General features: G+C 47.3%; 1 protein-coding gene across 4 annotated transcripts in view; it reads left to right on the forward strand.

Annotated features, from left to right (window-relative positions):
- The window catches only part of sik3 (SIK family kinase 3), a 308,820-nt gene extending 287,740 nt beyond the window's left edge, over positions 1 to 21,080 (forward strand). For 3 of the 4 annotated variants that reach the window (XM_038779335.1, XM_038779336.1, XM_038779337.1), the window contains 4 exons: positions 9,629 to 9,777; positions 10,712 to 10,838; positions 15,091 to 15,292; positions 19,495 to 21,080. In XM_038779335.1, the coding sequence (XP_038635263.1) occupies positions 9,629 to 9,777; positions 10,712 to 10,838; positions 15,091 to 15,281 (467 nt within the window). In that variant the 3' untranslated portion in view covers positions 15,282 to 15,292; positions 19,495 to 21,080. The remainder of the gene's footprint in view (positions 1 to 9,628; positions 9,778 to 10,711; positions 10,839 to 15,090; positions 15,293 to 19,494) is intronic. The other variant, XM_038779338.1, reaches the window with a different exon arrangement.
- The last annotated feature ends 1,146 nt before the right edge of the window (positions 21,081 to 22,226 follow it).

Below are 22,226 nucleotides of genomic sequence, written 5' to 3' on the forward strand. Positions count from 1 at the left end.
TCCGTTGGGTCTTTGTCTTTCTTAGGTATCAGCGAGATTGAGGCCTGTGCTAACGTGGGTGGCAATGTGCCCCTAGCTAGCGAGTCTGTGAACATCTCCCGCAGGTGCGGGGCCAGCGCTGTCGCAAATTTTTTGTAGAAGTCCGCCGGGAATCCGTCCGGTCCCGGCGCCTTCCCCGCCTGCATGGAGCTAATGCTGTCCATGATCTCTCCCAGTGCTAGTGGTGCTTCCAGATCCCGTTTTCTGCCCTCTCCCACAACTGGTATGTCCAGTCCGTCAAGAAACCGGTTCATCCCAGCCTTCCCCGTTGGGGGCTCTGAGGTGTACAGCTCTTGGTAGAAGGCCTTGAAGGTTTTGTTAATCCTCTCTGGTTCTGTTTCCAACGTGCCTCTGGTATCTCTGATTTGCGCAATTTCTCTGCTGGCTGCCTGCTTTCTCAGCTGGTGGGCCAACAGGCGGCTGGCTTTGTCTCCGTGTTCGTATAGGGCCCCGCGTGCCTGGCGGAGTTGGTGTACTGCTTTCCTGGTGGAGAGCAGGTCAAAGTTCCTTTGTAATTCTTTCCTCTCCGCCAGGAGTTCTACGGTCGGGGCCTCGGAGTATTTATGGTCTACCTCCAGTATGGAGTCGACCAGCTTCTGCCTAGCCACCCTTTCCTCCCTATCTCTTTGCGCTTTGTAGGCTATGATTTCCCCTCTTAGTACGGCCTTAAGCGCTTCCCAGAACGTGGAGGGTGAGACCTCCCCGTTTTGGTTGATCTCAGTGTACTCCGCTATGGCCCGCGCTATCCTTTCGCTGAAGGCCTTGTCAGCTAGTAAGGCACCGTCCAACCTCCATTTGGGGCGCTGGGCCCTTCCCGTCTCTAGCCGCACATCCATGTAGTGTGGGGCGTGGTCTGATATCACAATTGCGGAGTATTCCACCTTGTCTATCTCTGGAAGCACCGTTTTCCCCACCACAAAGAAGTCAATTCTGGTGTACACGTTGTGTACTGGGGAGAAGAAAGAGAATTCTTTCTCCCCCGGGTGGGCGAATCTCCAGGGGTCTACTGCTCCCATCTGCTCCATATAGTGACTGAGTTCCCTTGCCATGTTTGAGGTTTTCCCCGTTCTGGGGTTTGATCTGTCCGTCGTTGGGTCCTGTACACAGTTGAAGTCCCCCCCCATGATTAGTCGGTGCGTCGCTATGTCCGGGATTTCTGCCATGGTCTTTTGGATGAAGCTCGTGTCGTCCCAGTTGGGCGCATACACGTTAACTAGGACTACCGGCGCCCCATCCAGGGCCCCGCTGACCATGACATACCGTCCCCCTGGGTCCGTAACCGTCTTTGTCGCCCTAAACATTGTCCTCTTGCCAATCAGGATCGCCACCCCCCTGGCCCTTGCCCCATAACAGGAATGATAGGTTTGTCCCACCCAGCCCTTTCTTACCCGCAGTTGGTCCTGCTCCCTCAAGTGCGTCTCTTGGAGGAAGACTATGTCGGCCCTCATGTTTCTAAGGTGGGTGAGGACTCTAGATCTCTTCACTGGGCCATTAAGTCCCCTTACGTTCCAGGTGACTATTCTGGTGGGGGGCTTCTGCCCCCTTGCTCCTGTGGGGTTAACCATATTTGTCCGGTGGACGCGCCCCTGCCCTCTGGGGTTTCCCTTTGTTAGGGGGCCGTCCAGGATGTCCACTATCACTGCTCTCCCCATGCGGTCGGGTCCCTGCGCTCCGGGGTTCCCCCTTGTCCCGGGGACACCCGCCATGGCCGTCCACTGTGTGTCCGCCACGCGGGTAGCCCCCTGCACTCCGGGGGGCCCCTTCACCCACAGACCGTACTGGGTGGGTGTTTGCAGCAGTTCCCTGTTTCGAGCCCTTGTCTGTGGCACTTTGTGGCCCTATTCCCTTTCTGGCCTCTTTTGTCCCTTCGTCCCTGCATTTCCCCTCCCTGGTCTCTCGCCCCCCGAGTGCCCCCCCCCCCCCGCTCTATCCCTTTCGGGGATACCCCTGTGTACCCCTCCATTGCCCCTCTCTCCCCCATTCCTGTCCCCATTTGCTCTCCCACCTTTGATGGGTGATCCCCCCCCTCCCCTGCCTGGCGCCTTCCCCCCTGTTGGGGGTGCGCTGCGGCCCTGCTCTGTTGCGCGCCCCCTTCGCTAGCTTTCCTGCTAGCACGGTGGCTCCCCGCTCGGAGGTTGCTGTCCCCTTTCCCCTCTCCCCTCTCCAGTACTCCCGTTCCCTCGTGCCGGGGCCTGGCCTCCCACCTGGAGCGGGCCCTTGGGCATTGGGTTGTTTTTCCTGGGTGCTCCTGCCAGGGGGGAGGGGGCTGGCTTTGCCTCGCCCCTCCCCACCCCCCCGTCGGCATGACGTATCTCCTTGCCATGGGCCCCTCGTCCCTACTTCCCATGGCGTTTTTCCAGCCCGTGCTCCTCAACGAATCTATTCGCCTCGGCAGGGGCTGTAAAGAAATATTCCTTGTGTTGGTATGTGACCCAGAGTTTTGCTGGGTACAGCATACCAAAACGTACTTTGTTCTTATAGAGAGCTGCTTTCGCTCTGTTGAACTCCGCCCGTCTCTTAGCTATGTCCGCTCCAAAATCCTCGTAGATTCTGATGGCGTGCCCGTCCCAATTGCAGGCTCTATTCTCCTTGGCCCAGCGCAGGATTGTCTCCCTATCCCGGTACCGGTGCAGTCTGGCTATAACTGCTCTCGGTTTTTCCCCTTCCTTGGGCTTCGGGCGCAGTGACCGATGAGCTCTGTCCATTTCCGGTGGGGTGGGAAAAGTTTCCCGCCCCACTAAGGAGCCCAGCATCGCAGCCACGAATGTTGTGGGATTTCTACCCTCTATCCCCTCTGGCAGGCCCACTATCTTAATGTTTTGCCTTCTCGAGTTGATCTCCTGGTCGTCTACCCTGCCCTTCAGGCTCCCCTGTGTTGCACTCAGTTTCGCCATTTCCCTCTCCAGGGACATGACCCGGTCGCTCACGTCAGTCGCTGCCTTCTCCAGCTCTTTAATGGTTGCCCCGTGGGCTTCCAGTATCTTCCCTTGGGCTTCCAGTATCTTCCCTTGGGCATCCACTTTCTCCTCCATTCTGGTCAGAGCCTGCTGCACCCCTGACATGGCCCTGGTCATTGCTGCCTGTGCTGCGGCCTCTGTGTCTGCTTTTAACTCTGCCTTGATTGCCTGCAGCTGCTCCCTCACCACCTCTGCAATGGCTTCCTTCCAATTCACGCCCCCCTCTAACCCCAGGGGAGAGGTTGCCCGCCCGTCCAGCCCTTTTGGATGCGGCGATACATTCTTCCCGCTGCTTCGCGTGTTGACTCGTTCGCCCAAGCTGGTTTGCCCTTTGCCCCGTCCACCTCCGGTGCCCCCTTTCTCTTGGGTCCCTTCTGGCATTTTTTTCTCCCCCTTCCCCTTCATCGTTTCTTCTCTCCTTGTTCTTCTTTTCCCCCTTTTCCGCACCCTATTTTAATTTTATTTATATATATATATATATATATATATAAAAATATATGTATATATTTTTTTTTTAAATGAAAAATTTATTTCCCCCCTTCTTTCCTTTACCCCTTTATTTCACCCCTTTTCTCTTTACCAGTTTTCTTTTGGGTTTTATTTTAAAAAAAGAACAGAAATATAAGTCTCTTTTTTCTTTTGTTTTCTCTCTCCACTCGCCCAGGAGAGAGAGAGAGAGTCCCCCTTTGTCCTTGCCACGTGGTGGTCACTGCAGTTGGGGGGAGGGGGAGGGGCGAGTGGGGCTGCTGGTTGGGGGGGTGGGGGGGGGGGGTTTGTGTCCCCGCTGCTGGTTGGGGGGGGGGTTGGTGTCCTCGCTGCTGGTTGGGGGGGGGGGGGGGTTGGTGTCCTCGCTGCTGGTTGGGGGGGGGGGGGGGGGAGTTGGTGTCCCCGCTGCTGATTGGGGGGGGGAAGGTGGTGTCCCGCTGCTGGTTTGGGGGGGGGAAGAGGGCCCGCCGCTACCGCACCGTTCCCGGCCCGCGTGGGGGGGGGGGGGGGGGGGGGGGGGAGAGAGGGGTTGGACCTGCCGCTGCTGGGCCTCCCTGTCGCCGTCGCTCCTCGCCTCCGCCTTCCGCCGCCGCCCGCTCCTCCTCAGCTGCCGCCCGCTCCTCCTCCGCTTCTCCTCCGCTGCCGCCCGCCGCTGCCGCCCGCCGCTCCTCCGTTGTCGCCCGCTCCTCCGCCGTTGCCGCCCGCTCCTCCTCCGCCGTTGCCGCCCGCTCCTCCTCCGCCGTTGCCGCCCGCTCCTCCTCCGCCGTCCGGCCTGTCGGGGGGGTTCCTTCCTGGCGCTTGCGGGAGCCCCTCTCCCTGCGACCTCCTCGCTCGCCGCCCGGAAGTCGAGTCAATCTTTATCATTGTTAATGTGAGGTTACTAAGGAATTGTCTCCAGGTGCTTCCACTATATATATATGGGTTAGTGGAAGCACCTGGAGACAATTCATTAGTAACCTCACATTAACAATGACAAAGGTTGAAATATAATCTGAAGTTTAAAAAAAAACTCATCTGGATTTATCTGATATCTTTGCTACGCTGCCACTGTACCAGACGTCCCGGAACTGAAGTCCATTCCTTTCCACCAACCCATTGAACCAAACTGTTTAATTCATGAGCGAAGAAACTGGGTTCACTCAAGATCCTGCAGTCCGTTTGTTCACTCATGTAAAATTCAGTACAAAAGTCACCCATCAAAGGTTGCAACTTGTATAATGATCTCAATAATCCTTTGAAACATGGCTTTTACATTGGGTTTAAGTTTTTTAAGTCCGAGGACCAGATACTTTCTAATTGCTTCATCTACAGTTTTGATTCATGTGCAGTGTTTTAATAATGAAATGAAAATCGCTTATTGTCACGAGTAGGCTTCAAATGAAGTTACTGTGAAAAGCCCCTAGTCGCCACATTCCAGCGCCTGTTCGGGGAGGCTGTTACCTAAAACTAGAGGGTAACAGAAACCTGGAGTTATTTATAGCAATATACTGATTTGATTTTACTGAAATACAGTTGTGATTTGCTCTGGCAAATGCCAAATTTCAGTCCTGACATATGGTGAGTTAAGCATGGGAGGAAGGAGAGATAAAGGGCGGGATTCCTCGGCCGTGCCCGTTCGGCGACCGGACATTCCCGCCCGAGATCTACGGGCCTTTACATGATCCGCGTCTTATCCGTGGCACGGCTGAAGAATCCAGCCCTGAGAGTTGTGAGGTAATTAAAAGATCCTGGCAAAGGATGAGTTGGAGCATAGTATACATTTTCAAATAAAAACAGAAAATCTGGAAATGCTCAGTAATCCTTCTGGCATCCATGAAGAGAACAAAAGAGTTAACCCTTCGGGTTGATCAGAACTGCAAGTTTATTGACTTGCAATGTTAGTGCTGTTTCTATCCACAGGTGCTGCCACACCCACTGAATATTTCCAGCTTTTGCTGTTTTTATTTCAGATTTCCAAAATCTGCAGCATTTTGCTTTTGGACAAATTCTCCCAAGGTTGCTGGATACAACATCAGTTTTTCTCTGCAAAGAAAATAGGACTAAATTCAGTACCCTGAGTCAAAGCTTAATTTTCTCAGCCCCTCAAATAAGCCAAGCATGATAACAAACTGATACTATTGTACTGGGCGGCACGGTAGCACAGGTTAGCACTGTTGCTTCACAGCATCAGGGACCTGGGGCGGGATTCTGCCGTAATCGACAGGGCGGGAAGGAGTGGCGTGAACCACTCCGGCATCAGGCCACCCCAAAGGTGCGGAATCCTCCGCACCTTCAGGGTCTAGACCAGTCCCGGAGCGAGTTGGCGCCACCCGGCGCGAGTTGGCGCATGCACGGGAGCGGCCATCCCTGCGCATGCGCGCAGAGGGCTTTGTTTCTGCACAGGCCATGGCGGACCACTACAGCCGCCAGTGCGGAAGAATAGAGTGCCCCCACGGCGGGCCCCGATCGCGGGCCAGGCCATCGTGGGGGCACCTCCCGGGGCCAGATCACCCTGCGCCCCACCCCCCGAGAGCCCCGGAGGCCGCCGCGCCGCCAGGTCCCCCCGGTAAGGACCTACTCGAATTTACTGCAGCAGGACCGGCAAAAAAAAAACTGGCGGCCACTCGGCTCATCGCGGGCCGCGGGGGGGGGGGGGTGCTGCCAGTGGCTACCGCGCGGCACAATTCCCGACCCTGCCAACACTCCGGTGCCGGAGAATTCAGCAGCCGGCAGGGACAGGATTCCCGCCGACCCGGGTGGTGGGGTAGGAGAATCCCGCCCATGGGTTCCAATCCCGGCTTGAGCCACCGTCTGTCCGGAGTCTGCGCGTTCTTCCCGTTTCTGCGTGGGTTTCCTCCGGGTGCTCCGGTTTCCTCCCACAAGTTCTGAAAGCTGTGCTTGTTAGGTGAATTGGACATTCTGAATTCTCCCTCTGTGTACCCGAACAGGCGCCTGAGTGTGGCGATTTGGGGATTTTTACACTGACTTCATTGTAGTAAAAATTAGGAATGCAAAGCCTGGTTTTTCAGAGTTTGTAAATTGTGATAAAAATTATTAATATTCAGCTATTAAATACATACTAAATCTCTGATACCTCTCAGGAAGGACTTTTGGAATTCCTATTTCTGTAACCTTTTTTTCACTTCCCTCACACCATTTTTTGAGCTCTCCATCCCACTGACAGTGTTTTCTGTTGTATTCTGTCCCATTTGCCTATGGGCAGGGGAGTGGACCCCGCTAGGGTGCTCTTTCAGAGGGTCGATGTAGAGACGATGGGCCGAATTGCCGCCTCCTGGCACTGCCAAGGTGCTCGGGTGGCACTGCCAGGTGGCAGGGGCACTGCCAGGTTGGCACTGCCAAGGTGCCAAGCTTTCATTTTTTGCTTGTGCGCGATTGGTCCAGCATTGCCCACCATGGGTGTGAAGGGTGCAGGAGAGGGGGGCCGGGGGGACCCTCCCATGTTGCATCCCAATCTCTCGCTACAATTGGGAGTTCCGGCGAGCGGACCTCCCCGTAATAAAATATGGGGCTATAGGGTGGCACGGTGGTGCAGTGGTTAGCACTGCTGCCTCATGGTGCTGACACCAGGGTTCGATCCCAGCCCTGAGTCACTGTCCGTGTGGAGTTTACACGTTCTTCCCGTATCTCCGTGGGTTTCACCCCCACAACCCAAAAATGTGCAAATTAGGTAGATTGACCACGCTAAATTGCCCCTTAATTGGAAAAAATAATTAGTTACTCTAAATTTTTTTTAAACGGGGTTCTGTACTTTGTCGGATAGGCAAAATTGTTACTGCCAGCAGGCCGGTCTGGGAATCAACCTGTAGACTGTATTTTTGCCATTGTGTGACAAGTTTCTGACCTGAAGCAGCTCGCAAGGCTTTCAGAGGTGCAAATAATCAAATGACTGTTCCCTTTATGCTTTACAGATTGCAAAACATTTCAAAGCTGCAGTCAGCTGTTTTGAAAGGCCAGTAAGAATCTGAGTTTATGATTACCTTCGATGTCAGTGTGAATGTGTAATCTGTACATTAAAGATTCTACTGGAAAAAATATGAAAATGATCTTAATGGCATAAAGGTTGCTTTCTAGAAAAAGGAAAATAATATAATTGCATTTGCTCATTCAGCATAACTGAGAGAAACAGTCAGTGCTGTTGGATCTGTGGGGTAGATGGCAGACCAGAAATGCCTGTTATTGAGAGTACACAGCAACATAGTGAGCTCAGTTTTGTCCTTGGGAAGGGCATCATAACTTCAGAAGGAAAGAATTTCTTTGTTCGCTTCCAGTAGAGAGCTTTGTTCTCTGTCCAAGCTGAACTTTGTTTCTCATTTAGGTTTGCTATTCCATGTACAGGAACTCTCTGGAAGTGCAGTCTTGGACTTCATTTCCTGTTTTGCCCTGGACAACATGCAGCCTGACAGTGAAACAGCTGCAAACGATGGTTGATTGTACTTGACTCAGTAAGCTGTGACAAGTAATTGCTGTAACGCATTTATCATATATGCTTCCTTCTGCCACTGTACTATGTTATTTTTTTACAATAAAATCTTGATTAATTCCCACAATGGTGGGAGCACCTCTGCTTCTGACAATCAAATTGATGATAAAGTAATATTTCACTGGAGCACATTGATTAGCTATTGCAGCATCAGGCAGAAAGGAAAACATTGAACAGGTATGGAAAGCCATTAGTTGTGATCGAATGGCCACGCTGCACCTGAAAAGCAGCTTGTGCAAACCAGCGTGGTCAATAGAACCTGGGTGACCCCCCTTCCCGGAATCTATCTGGCTTGCAACACTTCACGAGATCTAAGGCGATCTCACGTGATGTTGCAATGTAGATCCCAGGACACATTTTGGCAGATCTGTGTATTAAAGCGGGACAGCTAGTCTCACTTTAATGTGCAGTTTCCCGAGGTACCTGAGGCATTGGAATCTATCCCCTTCGTCTCAGAGACCTTGGGCAAGTGCCGTTCATTGCTGATCTCCACCATAGGGGATCAGACGGGACGGCAGTCATGGGAGTCTCCCAGGAGATTGGAGGCCCAGAGGAGCATGCCCTTTGGGCAGGGTGGTACCCAGGCACTGCTGGAACCACCTGGGCACTCTTGCAGTGCCACCTGGGTGCCAACCTGGCACTGACCAGGTGCCCTAGTGACACCAGCTGGCAGGGGCAGTGCCAGTCTGGCATTTGTTTGCACAGTGCCGACCGAGCGGGAGGTGACCTGCGCAAGGGGGTGCGATAGCTGACCGGGGGACCCTCCCATAGTGTGTTGGGGCGGCGGGGAAGGTTCCAGAGGTTGGGACGCCATTTAAAAATCTCTGACCTCTCACTACACTGAGGAGTTCAGGCGAGCGGAGTCCCTCCGTGCCCTAAACGGGGATTTGTGCGAATTCTGCTGCCCGTTCCCCACTGAGGCCCCGATATAATCCGGATCGCGTTTTACAACATTGTGTTTCTCGGCACAGTGAATGCCAGGAAACATGCTCGCTATGGGACTTTATTCCCAATTAGTTAAGTCCCACCCATGATCTATCTAAAGACACCAGTGGCAGAGGAGAAGGTAGGTGGAGAAAGGGAGCTAGCACTCTGAGCAGCTCCTTGATGAATTGACACCAGTGCAGCTGCTAAAGTGATACAGTATGATGGCGTCTGTTGTATACTATGTTGGGAAAATTGGGGATTCTTCTAGTTGACCAATTCAAGCTACACAAGCTTTTACTCAGGCAGAATGTTATATTCCCTACCTTTTGATATGTTTTTTTCTCATTCTTTGAATGAAGTGCATCATCCACAAAAATATCTCTATGACTCTAATCCTTCTTCTGTTTCTCTCTGTGACTTTAAATGCCTCAGTCTTTCATTTCCCTCTTTATTTGCGCTGTACCATCCATCGAAGAACTGAAATGGAAAGCTGTAAATACAGCATGGCCCAAGAACTTCCAATGTGATGTCTTCACGGTCAAGTGTCTGTTATTTTCTCCTTTTAGACCGCGTCTTATTCATTTGAATGTAAATCATGATCCATGTTCAAAGATTGAGGGAAGTTGCATTGAATGTTATTTAAGTGATTAAAAACAGAGAGCCAGAGATACATAAGGCTAGTTCTGCAGTACCCAAAAAGAAACAACACTGGAACTGCATGAAAACCCTCTTATTTCAGAGTCCATGACGGGGGATCAAATGGATGGGAGAAGAGCTCCTATGCAGCCAATGGAGGTAAATGATCACAATGGTGTCAGTTACACAACGAGACAGTCAACTAGAACCCTTCAACGGCATCACACCATTCAGACAAGTGACGATGCTTATGTATGTATAAATAGTTTTTACTCTCTTGCATCATTAACTGTTAAACGTCTGATTATTACCTCTTGTTTACAGCGTGACAGAAAAAGTCTGAATAATGTGGCGCATTTTGTTTAAAGTTTAATTTGTGCTACTTTCTTTGCTTTCAATATTTAAGCTTATTAAACCAAAAGGCAGCATGTTTAGTGAGTATTAAACAGAATCAATGGTGCTTCAGCTATGCCGAATCTGTCTCAGTCTTGGCCCAGCAAAACCCAACAGTAATTATACTTGACTTAATTTCCCCTTTGTGATTGGGTAGTCATCAAATTTAAGGTTAAAAGGATTGAAAATGCCCTCTGATTTCTTCAAACAGAAACAAACGTCTTCTATTCAACTGTGCTTTCACCACTAAACCTTCCAATCTGCCTTCCGTATCCACTGCTTTTTGGCTCTACCCTACATGGTTGCTCTGAGATGACTCTGGGCTGGATTCCTCCTCCCGCCGCAAGAATGCCGTGGGCGAGACACGGACAATGGAGAAGTCCATTGACCTCAGGCGGGATTCTCCGGTCGCCGGGCGGGCATGGCTGGAGAATCCCGCCCTCTGTATGAGACACTAACAAGCTACAGAAATTTAAATAACTGAAGGTATTTCTTTTCAAAGCTGAAGCAGCCATTGGAAAAATGTGGGCTTTTTTTGTGCTTTGATTATATGGTTAGTGCCAATGATCGGGGACTGAACTGGAGAAATTTCTAATCTCTCTCCTGTGGCAAAGGCTGTTTCCAAGTTTCTTCTCCCTATCATGACACTAATATTTTCTATTTATAAAAGAACGCAAAAGAACAAAATCTTTATTTGGTTTCCTTCAGGAATAAAGCACTGTTTGTTGTTTCTTAATTTTGCTGTCCCAGTCTACCTTTTATTGTCGGATTTAACGTCCCTTTTCTTTTTAAGGATCAGGCGGAACCTTCAGGGATGAGTTTGTTAGCTGGAAAGGTGCTTAGCTCTGCCCGTATGTCAGATGTTCTTAGCCAGCCATCACTCACAGGAAGCCAACAGCTACAGACCAGAGAGAATGAAGGTCAGAACCTCTTGATTATGCTATCTGTACTACCTTAAACTCAAATTAAATACTTAACATATTGATACGAATATAATCCACCTGTGCTCATAGGCTACACCAACTCACCCACTCTCCCCACCACAGCACACACTCATGAGGGTGACCCAATCCCCCAGATGCCAAGCCATGTGAGAGAACCCCCATGTCAGAGATCCCGCCCACAGGTGAGACTCCCCCCAATCAGTCTCTAGCAAAATAATGAAAACTATCACAGTTTTTTCACCCACTTGTCCCTTACACCTGCTGCCTCAGACAGAAGTGGAGAAAGCAGCAGCTGTTACTTCATAGAAAGCCAAAACCACATCAGACGGCTTAAAACCCCCTCAAATCCTTTGATCTGCAAGGCTTCTATTCACTTCATGGAGAAATAGATTTTAGTAGGCTGTAATTGACAGCTTCCAGACAACCAGATGTCTGGATTTTTTATTTTCCTTTCCCATCTTGCTTGAATGCATTCATGTAGCCTGCTATGAACCTGACCACAATATTTATGAGCAGCTAACCCATGATTGACAACTGACCATATCAAAATAAGTTAAGTGCTTTATGCTGAGAAAAAGAGTGAAAGCACTTAACTCCTGGATGTTTATAATCATTGTGGTTAGTTCAAAGCAGGCTTCTTGAGATGCATTCAAGCATGAAGGGACATTATATAAGGGGGTCTCTGATATGGGGGGCTCTCTGGTATGGGTGGTCTGATGGGGGGTTCTGGGGGGTGGGTTGAGCTGGACAGGATTTGTGTTTTGGGGAGGAGGGGGGGCCTCCAATTGACTTTGGGGGCACCTACCTTAAATACTTAACCCTTTGAGCCACCGCAAGGCCCATCATGCCAAGGCCACGCTGGCAGACAATCCCAGCCTAATCCGCATGCAAAAAGACATTCTAACCTCTCACCTTGACCTTTAATTTATACCCCCCACTTACTGACTCATTGGAAATTTCACTATTTACTTCATCTATACCGAGTACTGCAGAGTGTTACACTTAATGCCGTGGAGCGTTATACTGAGTTCTTCAGTGCTCTGCTATACTCTCCCAACTCCTATAATTTACAGGTTTCCTTTGGGGTGAGGGCTTGTGGACAAGTTCATCATCATCAGTCGTAGTTGCCACCTGCATGGCCCTTTTAAATCCTTCAGATCTTATCCTGACCCTTTTTACTCTTACTGGCCAGGTTCCGGCCTTACTAAATTCAAGTAGCTCCTCCCTAACTCCTTCAAATCTCATGGGTTCCACCGCTCCCTGTTGGGATTCGAAACCTCTCCTGGTTCCCTTGCTGGCTTTCTGCAGTCTTTTCAACCTCTCTCGAATGTTCTTGACTTTTTGGGAGTATTATCCTCCAGTCTGCCGTGGCTGCCTGTACCTCCCTAGTCATTCACATGGTCTCATCATCCTTTCTTGATATCTTTTTTGCGAAGCCTCCTCTCTCTCCTTTTCTTCTCTCTCATTTTCTTTTTTGCCTCTCTATTTCTCCAACCATTTCTTTCTAGTTTAATTTCACTAACACTATGTTGTCTGTTGCAATTCCTCCAGGTTTGCAATCTAATTGTCTGGCCACGAGTTGTAAATGTTTATATTTCCCGGCTTTTCGGTGAAGCTCTTAATTCCAAATCCTTAGCTACACTTTTCAACTCCTTGAGGGACAGGACCTTTAAATTACCGAGAAAGGCAACAGCTTTGAATGTGGACATTTTTGCATTTTGGTATTGTAAACCCAAGGAAACCTGTAGCAGTTTGAATCAAATTGCTTCGAGGGAGCAATTTACTTGCCCCACTCTAAATCTCTTGCTGTCTGTGGGATTGATCCCAGATGTTTGCCCACAAATTTCTGCTATAACCGTGTGAGGAGGGATAACAAATGACACCCTTTTCCAAACATTTCAGGCCTGACCGTAACAGGCTTTTTTTGTGAATTTAAAAGTGAAGTGGTTTGCCAATACTTCAGGAGTCCCACTCTGTATGCTTTCAGATTGCAACGAATTAGTGACACAGGTTTTCAGAGTTTAAACAAAGAACAAGATAAATTGATTAAAGCTACAACCCGAATTGTTAAAAAAAACAGTTAAGTCTCAACCACATTCACTCACCCACACACACTCGTACATATGGTAGAATAAGAGGATAGGCTTAAATATTTTTTTCCAGTTGTGAAGAAGACAAACAAACAAAGGAATATATGGCTCACGGCTTTGGCCAGTCCCGATGCAGTGATTGCACATTGCAGCCATTCTGTTCGTCTGTCTTTGTGGGTGCAGTTATTCGAAGCAGATCCCCACGTTTTTATTCCCAAAAGATCTTGGTTTGCAGAGGATGGTTATTTTGCAAATTCTTGCACAATATTGCAGAGAGAGAGAGACAGCTTTATTTGCAGCTTTTCAGTGCAGCATTCTGACTTCTGGGGCGGAATTCTCGGTAGTCTGACGTCGCAATCAGGTACGGTGATTGGGCAGAAAATGACTTCCGACACTGGATTCGAGGCAGGCGCCAGTTTGATGCGTGGTCACTATCCTCCGCCCCCTCCAAATCGGCGTCACAGGGATGCGCGCAGTTGCAATGCCTTTGGCGCAGCATCAGCTGTTCCGCTCCCGATGGACCGAGTTCCCGACGGCGCGGGCCATGTGTGGTCCCAGCAGGCAGGAACATGGCTTGCCGGTTGCGGACAGTGTCCAGCGCTGCCACACTAGGCCAGGATCTGTGTTGCTGACCGGGAGGCTTCTCCTCGGGCTGGGGGAAGTAGAGGGGGGTGGGCTGTGGGGTCGGGGTGGGCGGGTACATGGTGCAGCATGACCGGCGACATATTTTCCGGCGCGGCCGTGCAGCTTGTCAGCCCTGCACATGCGCGGCCCGGCACCCAGCGATTCTCCGTCCGTTTTCTGTGCGTTCCGCGGGTGTTTCTTGCGGCACCGGTGCTAGCCCTTCACTGGTACCGGAATCAGTGAGGGGCCCACGCAGATTTTCTCATTGTAAATCACCGTGCCGGCACTTAGCCTCAGGAACGGAGAATTCTGCCCCTGATATTTCCGGCATGGGAACCAGTTCTTAAAGCCCAGCTGGCTGTATGTATATATTCCAGAGGAATTCGATTTGCCAGGTTCGATTTCTGGCTTGGGTCACTGCCTGTGCGGAGTCTGCACATTCTCCCCATGTCCGCGTGGGTTTCCTCCGGGTGCTCCGGTTTCCTCCCACAGTCCAAAGATGTGTGGGTTAGGTGGATTGACCATGATAAATTGTCCTTAGTCTCCAAAAAGATTAGCTGGGTTTACGGGGATAGGGTGGAGGTGTGGCCTTAAGTAGGGTGCTCCTTCCAAGGGCTGGTGCGGGCTCGATGGACCAAATGGCTTCTTTCTGCACTGTAAATTCTATGATTCTATATCTGCTTTTGGGTCATTTCTTTTTTAGAACCGGTAATTGCATTTTGATGTCTCTACTAAGAAATTTGAAAAGTTTCAGGATAGTGGAAAGCCAAGAGACATGGTCCTTCATGCTCCCGAGGGCGGGGGGGAGTTTGAGATTCAATCTCCATTTCATTCCATTTGGGTGAAATGTAAATTGTATATTATGACTGGCCTCCATTGTCTTTATAGGATTACTGTTTGTTGTTATTTTAAAAATCCAGCCAGGAAATGAATTAGAAAGTATCTTTTTTACTTACAACAAAAAAAATCCTCTTAACACCCCACAGGAGCTGTTACGTCAGTTATATTAGCTAGGGTTGGTAGCAATTTGCCTGCTGATCCTGTACATCAGAAGGTGTAGGTTGGAATGCAGAAAAGGAACAAACCCAGTTAGCCTATTCTCATCAAAAAAAAAAATCCAGTTGAACTATAACAAGCAGACCTGTTGAAATAAAAATGAAAGGTTATTTTTTGATGAAGCTTCAGAATAGACATTTGCCTAGGTGACTGGGCTTTTGATTTTCGTAGGGTGGAATTGTGGTATTTGATCCCATAAATGTTGATTAAAATCCTGCAATTCTACATAAGGTAAACAGAGTTGGACTTAGTCCATCTTTCATAGACTAGTAGATCAGATTATGAACTGGAATTGAGAAATGTTATTTACTAGAACACTGATTAAAGTTTTGGTATTCCCTGTTTCTGGTTCTTGCTGTAGCTGACAATGATCTATGCGAAAACAAAGCAGCATAAAAGTTTGAGTGCAAACAGCTTTTTAAATGGCTCTCTTGTTTGGTTCTTCAATGGTCTTTCAGAGTGTGATGAAAGTTCACAGAGTTCTGCTGATCCAAATCCAGGAGAGGGTTCACCGCATTCAAACAGTTCCTGCTACACCACCAAATGTATCTCTGACATCCTGAAAGAACTGAATCCACCATTTGACAACAAACTTCTCACCTACAAACACGCTGATTTGGTCTTTGGAATGGAGCAAGCTGGAGTGTAGGGGATACAGAGGTGAGCTTCAATACAGCTGTTCTCAGGAGACTGCGTGTATTTGGCTTGTCTATAATTCCAGTCGTTTTTGTAGAATTGTAGAATCACTACAGTGCAGAAGGAGGCCATTCTGCACATCAGGTCTGCTGCACCAACCCTCCAAAAGAGCATTCTACCCTTGGCCCACTCCCCCCGACCTATCCCCGTAACTCCACGCATTGATCACAGCCAATCCACATAAACTGCACATCTTTAGACTGTGGGAGGAAACCGGAGCGCCCAGAGAAAACCCAGGCAGACACCGGAAGTATGTGCAAACTTCACACAGTCAGCCAAGGCCGGAATCGGACCTGGGTCCCTGGCACTGTGAGGCCGCAGTGCTAACCATTGTGCCACCGTGCTGCACTTTATTTTGTAAGGAAATTTTGTTTTGTTTCTCATAGTTTGCAGTGGCATTCTTATCATAAAAGTAAATATGTATGGAAGACAGTGTTACTTACACAGTATAGTTATGCCTGTAAAACTGATGAGTTCAGGAGTTTGAGTTGGGCTGAGTTTTCCTGGCTTTGTAATGGAGACTTGGAGTGGAGAGCGAGGAAAATAGAGGGGTGGGGGGCCGGGGTTGGTCCAATTAGGGGTGAATTTTCAGACTCGTCAACATTTGTTCCAATCGCGGAGCAGACTCCGCCTCATGTGGAGGCCGCCAACTTAGTTTAGGTGACCTCCCTGCGGTAGGCTGGGAGAAAATCAGAGTTGGAAGCTCTGTGTCTCGTTGAAGAGGCCTTGAGCATTAACAAACAGCACTTGCAAGTACACCCGAGCATGGCATTTATCCTCCATCCCTAATGACTTGCCACCCTGGAATTTGGTTATTTCTGCACTGCTGAGCTTCCTCCATGTTGGAGTGCCCTCGTTGTCCTTGACCTGCCTCAGCAGTATCCACCTCACCCAGTACCCCCCCCCCCCCCCCCCACAAGTGGTGCTGCCAACTCTCCAGAACTGCCAACCATTTTATTGGACCAGCAGCATAGCCTGCCCACTGTACTTAATAGGATGTAACAGATTTAAAGTGACTTGCAGAAGAAGCAAATGTGTTGTGAGAAAAAATGTTTTCATGCGGAGTGGTTTGGGTCTGGAATGCACTGCCTGGGAGTGTGGTAGAGGCAGGTTCAATCAAGACATTCAAGAAGGTAATTAAATGATTATCTGAATATAAACAATGTGCAGGGTTAAAGAGAAAAGGCAGGAGAATGACACAAAGTTATAATGCTCATTCAGAGAGCCGACGCAGATGCAGTGGACCAAATGGCCTCCTCCTGCACCGCAACAGCTCTGTGATCCTGTGAAATGCTGGGCACAAGATGGAAGATTGTGTTGCTGGACTCACTGCCGACCTGGAGTACAGGCCTGGGACCCCCATTTGGTCCTGACATCGAGGGCCCAAACTCAGTGACAAAATCCAGACCATTCTGTCTGAATGCAGTTATCGGTTGCAAATAAGAACAATTTAGTTGTTACACTAATATAAAATAAAGCTACCATAGTGAGGCAATATATCAACCCGAGTATCAGTTTGCTGGCTCGAAGTTACGTTCTGTGGAATTAGTTTATATTCATTTACGGAATGTAGGCATTGCTGGCCAGGCCAACATTTGTTGCCCATCCCTAGTTGCCAATGAGTAGGTGGTGGTGAGCTGCCTTGTTCAACTGCTATAGTTCATGTGATGTAGGTACACCTACAGTGCTGTTAGAGAGGTGTTCCTTGATTTTGACCCAGCAACAGTGATATATTTCCAACTCAGGTTGGTGTATGACTTGGAGGGGAATCTCCAGGTGGTGGTGTTCCCAGGTACCTTGTCCTTCTAGAAATGAAAAAATGAAATGAAATGAAAATCGCTTATTGTCACGAGTAGGCTTCAATGAAGTTACTGTGAAAAACCCCTAGTCGCCACATTCCGGCACCTGTCCGGGGAGGCTGGTACGGGAATCGAACCGTGCTGCTGGCCTGCTTGGTCTGCTTTAAAAGCCAGCGATTTAGCCAAGTGAGCTAAACCAGCCCCTAGATGGTAGTGATGTACAGGAGCTGTCCTTTCCCATGTTTGACCTAATGTAATGAGACACTGTGGGGTTTGAAATTGATGTTGAGGACTTCTAGGGTCATTCCCTCCCAACTATGTACTACTGTGCTATCCTGGTGGGACAGGACGTACCTAGGATGGTGATGGTGGTGTCTGGAACATCTGATATGATTCCTTAATCTGACTGTGGATGTTACTTGACTAGTCTGTGCGACAGTTTTCCCAATTTTGGCATAAGCCCCCAGATGTTTATAGGCGGGTCAACAGGGGTGGGTTTGCCGTTGTAGTTTCCAGTGTCTAAGACGATGCTATGTGGTGCATCTGGTTTCATTCTGTAAAAACCTCGAGTGGCTTGCTGGGCCATTTCTGGGGCTTTTAAGAGTCACCCACATTGCCGTAGATCTGAAGTTACATGTAGGCCAGACCAAGCAGGGGTGGCAGACTTGTTTCCTTAAAGGACATTAGTGAACCAGGTGGATTTTTATCGCAGATGACAATGGTTTCACAGTCACCACTGGATAATTCCAGACTTTTATTGACTCTCATCTGCCATGGTATTTTTCAGTTCTACCCGTATGGACTCAGTGGGTGAACCCTTGAATATATCCTCTCTCTGTACTGTTGTGATGTTGTCCCTAATCAAAAATGCAACTCCCCTCCTATCTCCTGGTCTATCTTTCCTACAGCATCTGTACCGAATATTGAGCTGCCAGTCCTGCCTCTCCTTTAACCATGTTTCATGTTATCTATTTCATAATTTATGTATCTTGACTAAAGGATATGAAGTTAGGATGGGAATAGAGGGATATGGTTCCCAAGCATGTAGAAGATTATAGTTTATACGGGCAGCATGGTCGGCGAGGGCTTGGAGGGCCGAAGGGCCTGTTCCTGTGCTGTACTTTTCTTTGTTCTTTGTAATTTGCGATCATGGAGCAGCTTTCACAATCTAAGAATGCCCCAAAGCACTTAAGAGCCAATTAAGTCCTCTTGAATTTGTAGCCATTGTTGTAATGAAGGAAATGTGGCAGCCGCAAACAACAATGTTACAATGGCCAGATTGATTTTGTGTGGTATGAGGGAGAACTATTGCTACAACACCAGGGGTAACTCCCTGCTCTTCTTCAAAATGACACCTCCGACAGTGCAACACTTCCCTGAACAGATCTAGGGCAATTAGTTATGGACCAAAATGTCAGTCTTAGACTTTCATGCTCAAATCTCTGAAGTGGTACTTGAACAAACATCTCCTGATTCGGGGACAAGAGTGCTTCCCATTGAGCCATGATTAATAATTAAATTCCCCTTAATCTTTCCTCAAAACTCTTTCTCTTGAATCATTATTGCTTTTCTCAGCACATTTTGCAACAGCTGTTTATCCTACATACAGCATGGCGGTCAGACCAGGACACACAGGTCCAGGTGTGAGTTGACCATCAAGATTACAACATGACCTCTAGATATAATAGAACAATTGTAAGATTTCGAAATTGGACATGCTTTGGATTTGGGATCATTTGTTGATCGGTGTTTTGTACTTTTTTTGACACTGTACTGCAGGATTAATTTAAAAGTAGCATTACAGGCAAATACTTCAGTTTTGTTGCACATTTGCTTCTGGATAAATACGTATCTAATAGAAGAAGGTCCACCCCATCACCTCGGGAGAATCAGGAATGAACAATAAAACCCATTCATAGATTGAACCTCTTTGAGTTCTGAGGAAAGTATTGTATATTTGTTGCTTTTAAGTAGAATTGCACTCCACTCATTTCCTCTGTTGAAGTCATTGGTTCCTTCTTGCCATGCATGCAGCTTTCCCTCCGGGTCTACCTAGCCATTATTTACCTGTAAGCTTTGTTGGCTAGCTATTGTCCATTACAGCATTCCCAATCCTAATTCTGCCGTCGCGTTCACCCACAACCATAATCAACAGGCAATGATAAGAGCAGGACCCCTGTCTAATTTTCTTTTTGGCACTTAAAAGCCAGTGCTACTTAAATTAGGAATCCAGCTAACTTTCCATGCACTAGAGATTGAGCCTGAATCCTGACCGCTCTGATCTATATGGGGAGCTTGGATTCAAATTACAGTTGGCAAATTGAAAAATTGCAAACTAATACTAGTTTTCTTTTTATTCTTCTACAGACGAGTGTGTTCAGCTTTGAGGTGAAAGGTCCATTTTGCCAACAGTATCTAGCAGCATCACGCCAAAACTTCATTGTATTTCTTTCCAGCACAATATCGTGACTTGTCTGCTGTCAGTTGAGGGTTGCGCTACTTGCCACACCTGTCAGTGCCAGTCATGAGGAGAAGACAAGACTGAAGTTTTCAAAATTACAGAAAGAGAAAAAGCGAAACAGCCATGACTCCCGGACATCCTCATGCGCCCTGGCCTTACCCTGCAGAAAGAAAAACTCTCCAAGCCCTGTGATGTCACTTTATCCAGGGAGAGTACCGGAGCAGTACAGCATGCGTCCTGAGGCCTAATTTACTCTGTGAGCAATAAGACTGCTTGCTGTCCCTCTGATACTCCTCCATTTTCGGTTTTTTGCCTAACAGTGGTGCAATATGCTTTGTTTTCCTAAGTTTTATTTTCCAGTGTTTGTCGTTGTGCTTTCTTTCTCATGTTAATTTCTGCGTCATTTACCAAAAAAAAAGCGTACGGCCATTTTTTTAAAAAGCAAGTTAGATTTTATGGTTTTTATTTCCCATCCACGTAGAACCTGTTAAGTTACCTTAAGATATCAATTAAATGAACCGTGTGTTAAAGAGAAATTGTCAAAATAGATGATTTTGTTATATTTGAATTGTAACTTGCACCTTTGTTAAAGTATTTTTCCCTTTTTATGGCATTGTAATGTGACTTGTTTCCTTGTGCCAGGTGAAATTTGTTAATGTTAACCCTTTGAAATTTCACAGTGCGTATTATGTTTCTATGTCATGTCATTTTTTAAAAATATATATTAGAACACCCAGATTCTGCCCAAAGAGCAGCAGCTTTGGGGCTTCTTTCTGAACTCTAAAACCGATCAGAAAATGAAATTTAAGTTCAAAGATTTAGCTGCTTCAAAAAGGGGAAGAAGCAGAACGTCGAAAGGAATTTGCACGAATGGAAAGAAAGACTACAACGAAGCCAGTCAAGCAGTGTTTAACTGTGATTTTAATAATCATGGTTTTAAAAAAAAAAACAAAAATAAGTAGCTCCGGACAGAGAATTTTTAGACCTGATGAAAATTTAAATATCACCCATTTATCTGCTTCTAAACTACACATCTGTCCAACTTATGTCATTTGTATATTTTTTGTTCCATTCATTTGATGAAAAAAAAGTTTAAAAACTTGATATTCAGCTGTTTAACGGGAAGGTACCAAGGAAACACTGAAAGCTTTTATTGTATGTATCTTTTTTGTTTTGTTTACATGACACTGTATTTATGGGAGAGTCGACTGCCGATCTAAGGAAAAAAAATCAGAACTGAAATGCAGTGCCATCTCTCATCTGTAACACATTTTTAATGTTGCTTTGTATTGTAGTAATCAATACGCAGTATATGTTGAATGTATATTAATATACTTTGCTATTTCTGTTTCGGAAATGTTGAAAAGTATTTTTTCTTGTTTATGTTGGACAAAAGGTTCAGTGATCTAGTACATTGTGTGGGTCACTTGCAACTAGTAATTTAGTTGGAAAGTGGGATCATGACAAATAAAACCTATGTAATTTGATCTGACAAATGTTACTTATTTAGTTAATAGCAGGCACTTTTCCTGTGTCCTCTTCTCTTTCCTTTTACAGTATATCGCTTCTGCAGTATTTTATTAAGCACAGGCATAAAGTAGGCAGGCTATTGATGTTTCTGTGCTTTCTGACACCAATAGTTTTGTTGGACAAGAAAGGCAGAAAGCATAATAATGGATTGCCGATCTTTCGGATGCATTTGCATCACAGTAATCGTGCCTCGATTTGATCGATTGAGACGTGTTGCGGTGATAAACATGCACATTTCATACTTAAGGATATTGGTCCAATGTTCAACATTAGTAATTGACTTACCTTTACTGCTGGTGCAATGAAAATCTAGTACTTCAAATGGGGACAATTGCGATAAGCACTTACATTGATCTATATTGTTGGGTAAAAATGTATTAATGATGGATAAAATATATCCAAACAGTTAATGCTTTGTAACAATTTAAGTTATCTGTTGCTACTGTATTTATTAATCAGTGCTTCCTAGACAGTTTGGTCTTGAATTTATGTAGTATCATATGTTCTCGAAGCCCCAGAACATTTAAACATTCACTCCATGAAAATGAAATGAAAATCGCTTATTGTCACAAGTAGGCTTCAAAATGAAGTTACTGTGAAAAGCCCCTAGTCGCCACATTCCGGCTCCTGTTCGGGGAGGCTGTTACGGGAATCGAACCGTGCTGCTGGCCTGCTTTCAAAGCCAGCGATTTAGCCCAGTGTGCTAAACAGCTATAGTATATCTCCTGCTGCGTTAGTTCTAGCTCTTTATTTTATTGTGGAGTTCCAAAATGGCAATACACCTGTGACCTGATTTATAACTGGCTAAGAAATTCCCAAAATGGAACTCTGACTTAAAAGACCATGGGCTTGATTCTCTGCCGTTTTGCCGGCAGCCCGGGGGTTTCCCAACATCGTGGGGCTACGCCCATTGGCTAGCTGGGGTAACGGAGAATCCCGCCGGCGGGTCAAGGCAGAAATGTGGCGCGGCGGGGTGGAGAATCCAGCCCCATAACTTTACAAAACTTTATAAAACATGGAGTTACTGAGTCACAGGACCACTAATTCGTTTTAACAACAATATTTTTTTCTTTATTAAACATGGAAAAATTGAATTATGATAAAACCA

This window comes from Scyliorhinus canicula, chromosome 19 (assembly GCF_902713615.1).
Source record: "Scyliorhinus canicula chromosome 19, sScyCan1.1, whole genome shotgun sequence".
Classification (NCBI taxonomy): domain Eukaryota; kingdom Metazoa; phylum Chordata; class Chondrichthyes; order Carcharhiniformes; family Scyliorhinidae; genus Scyliorhinus; species Scyliorhinus canicula.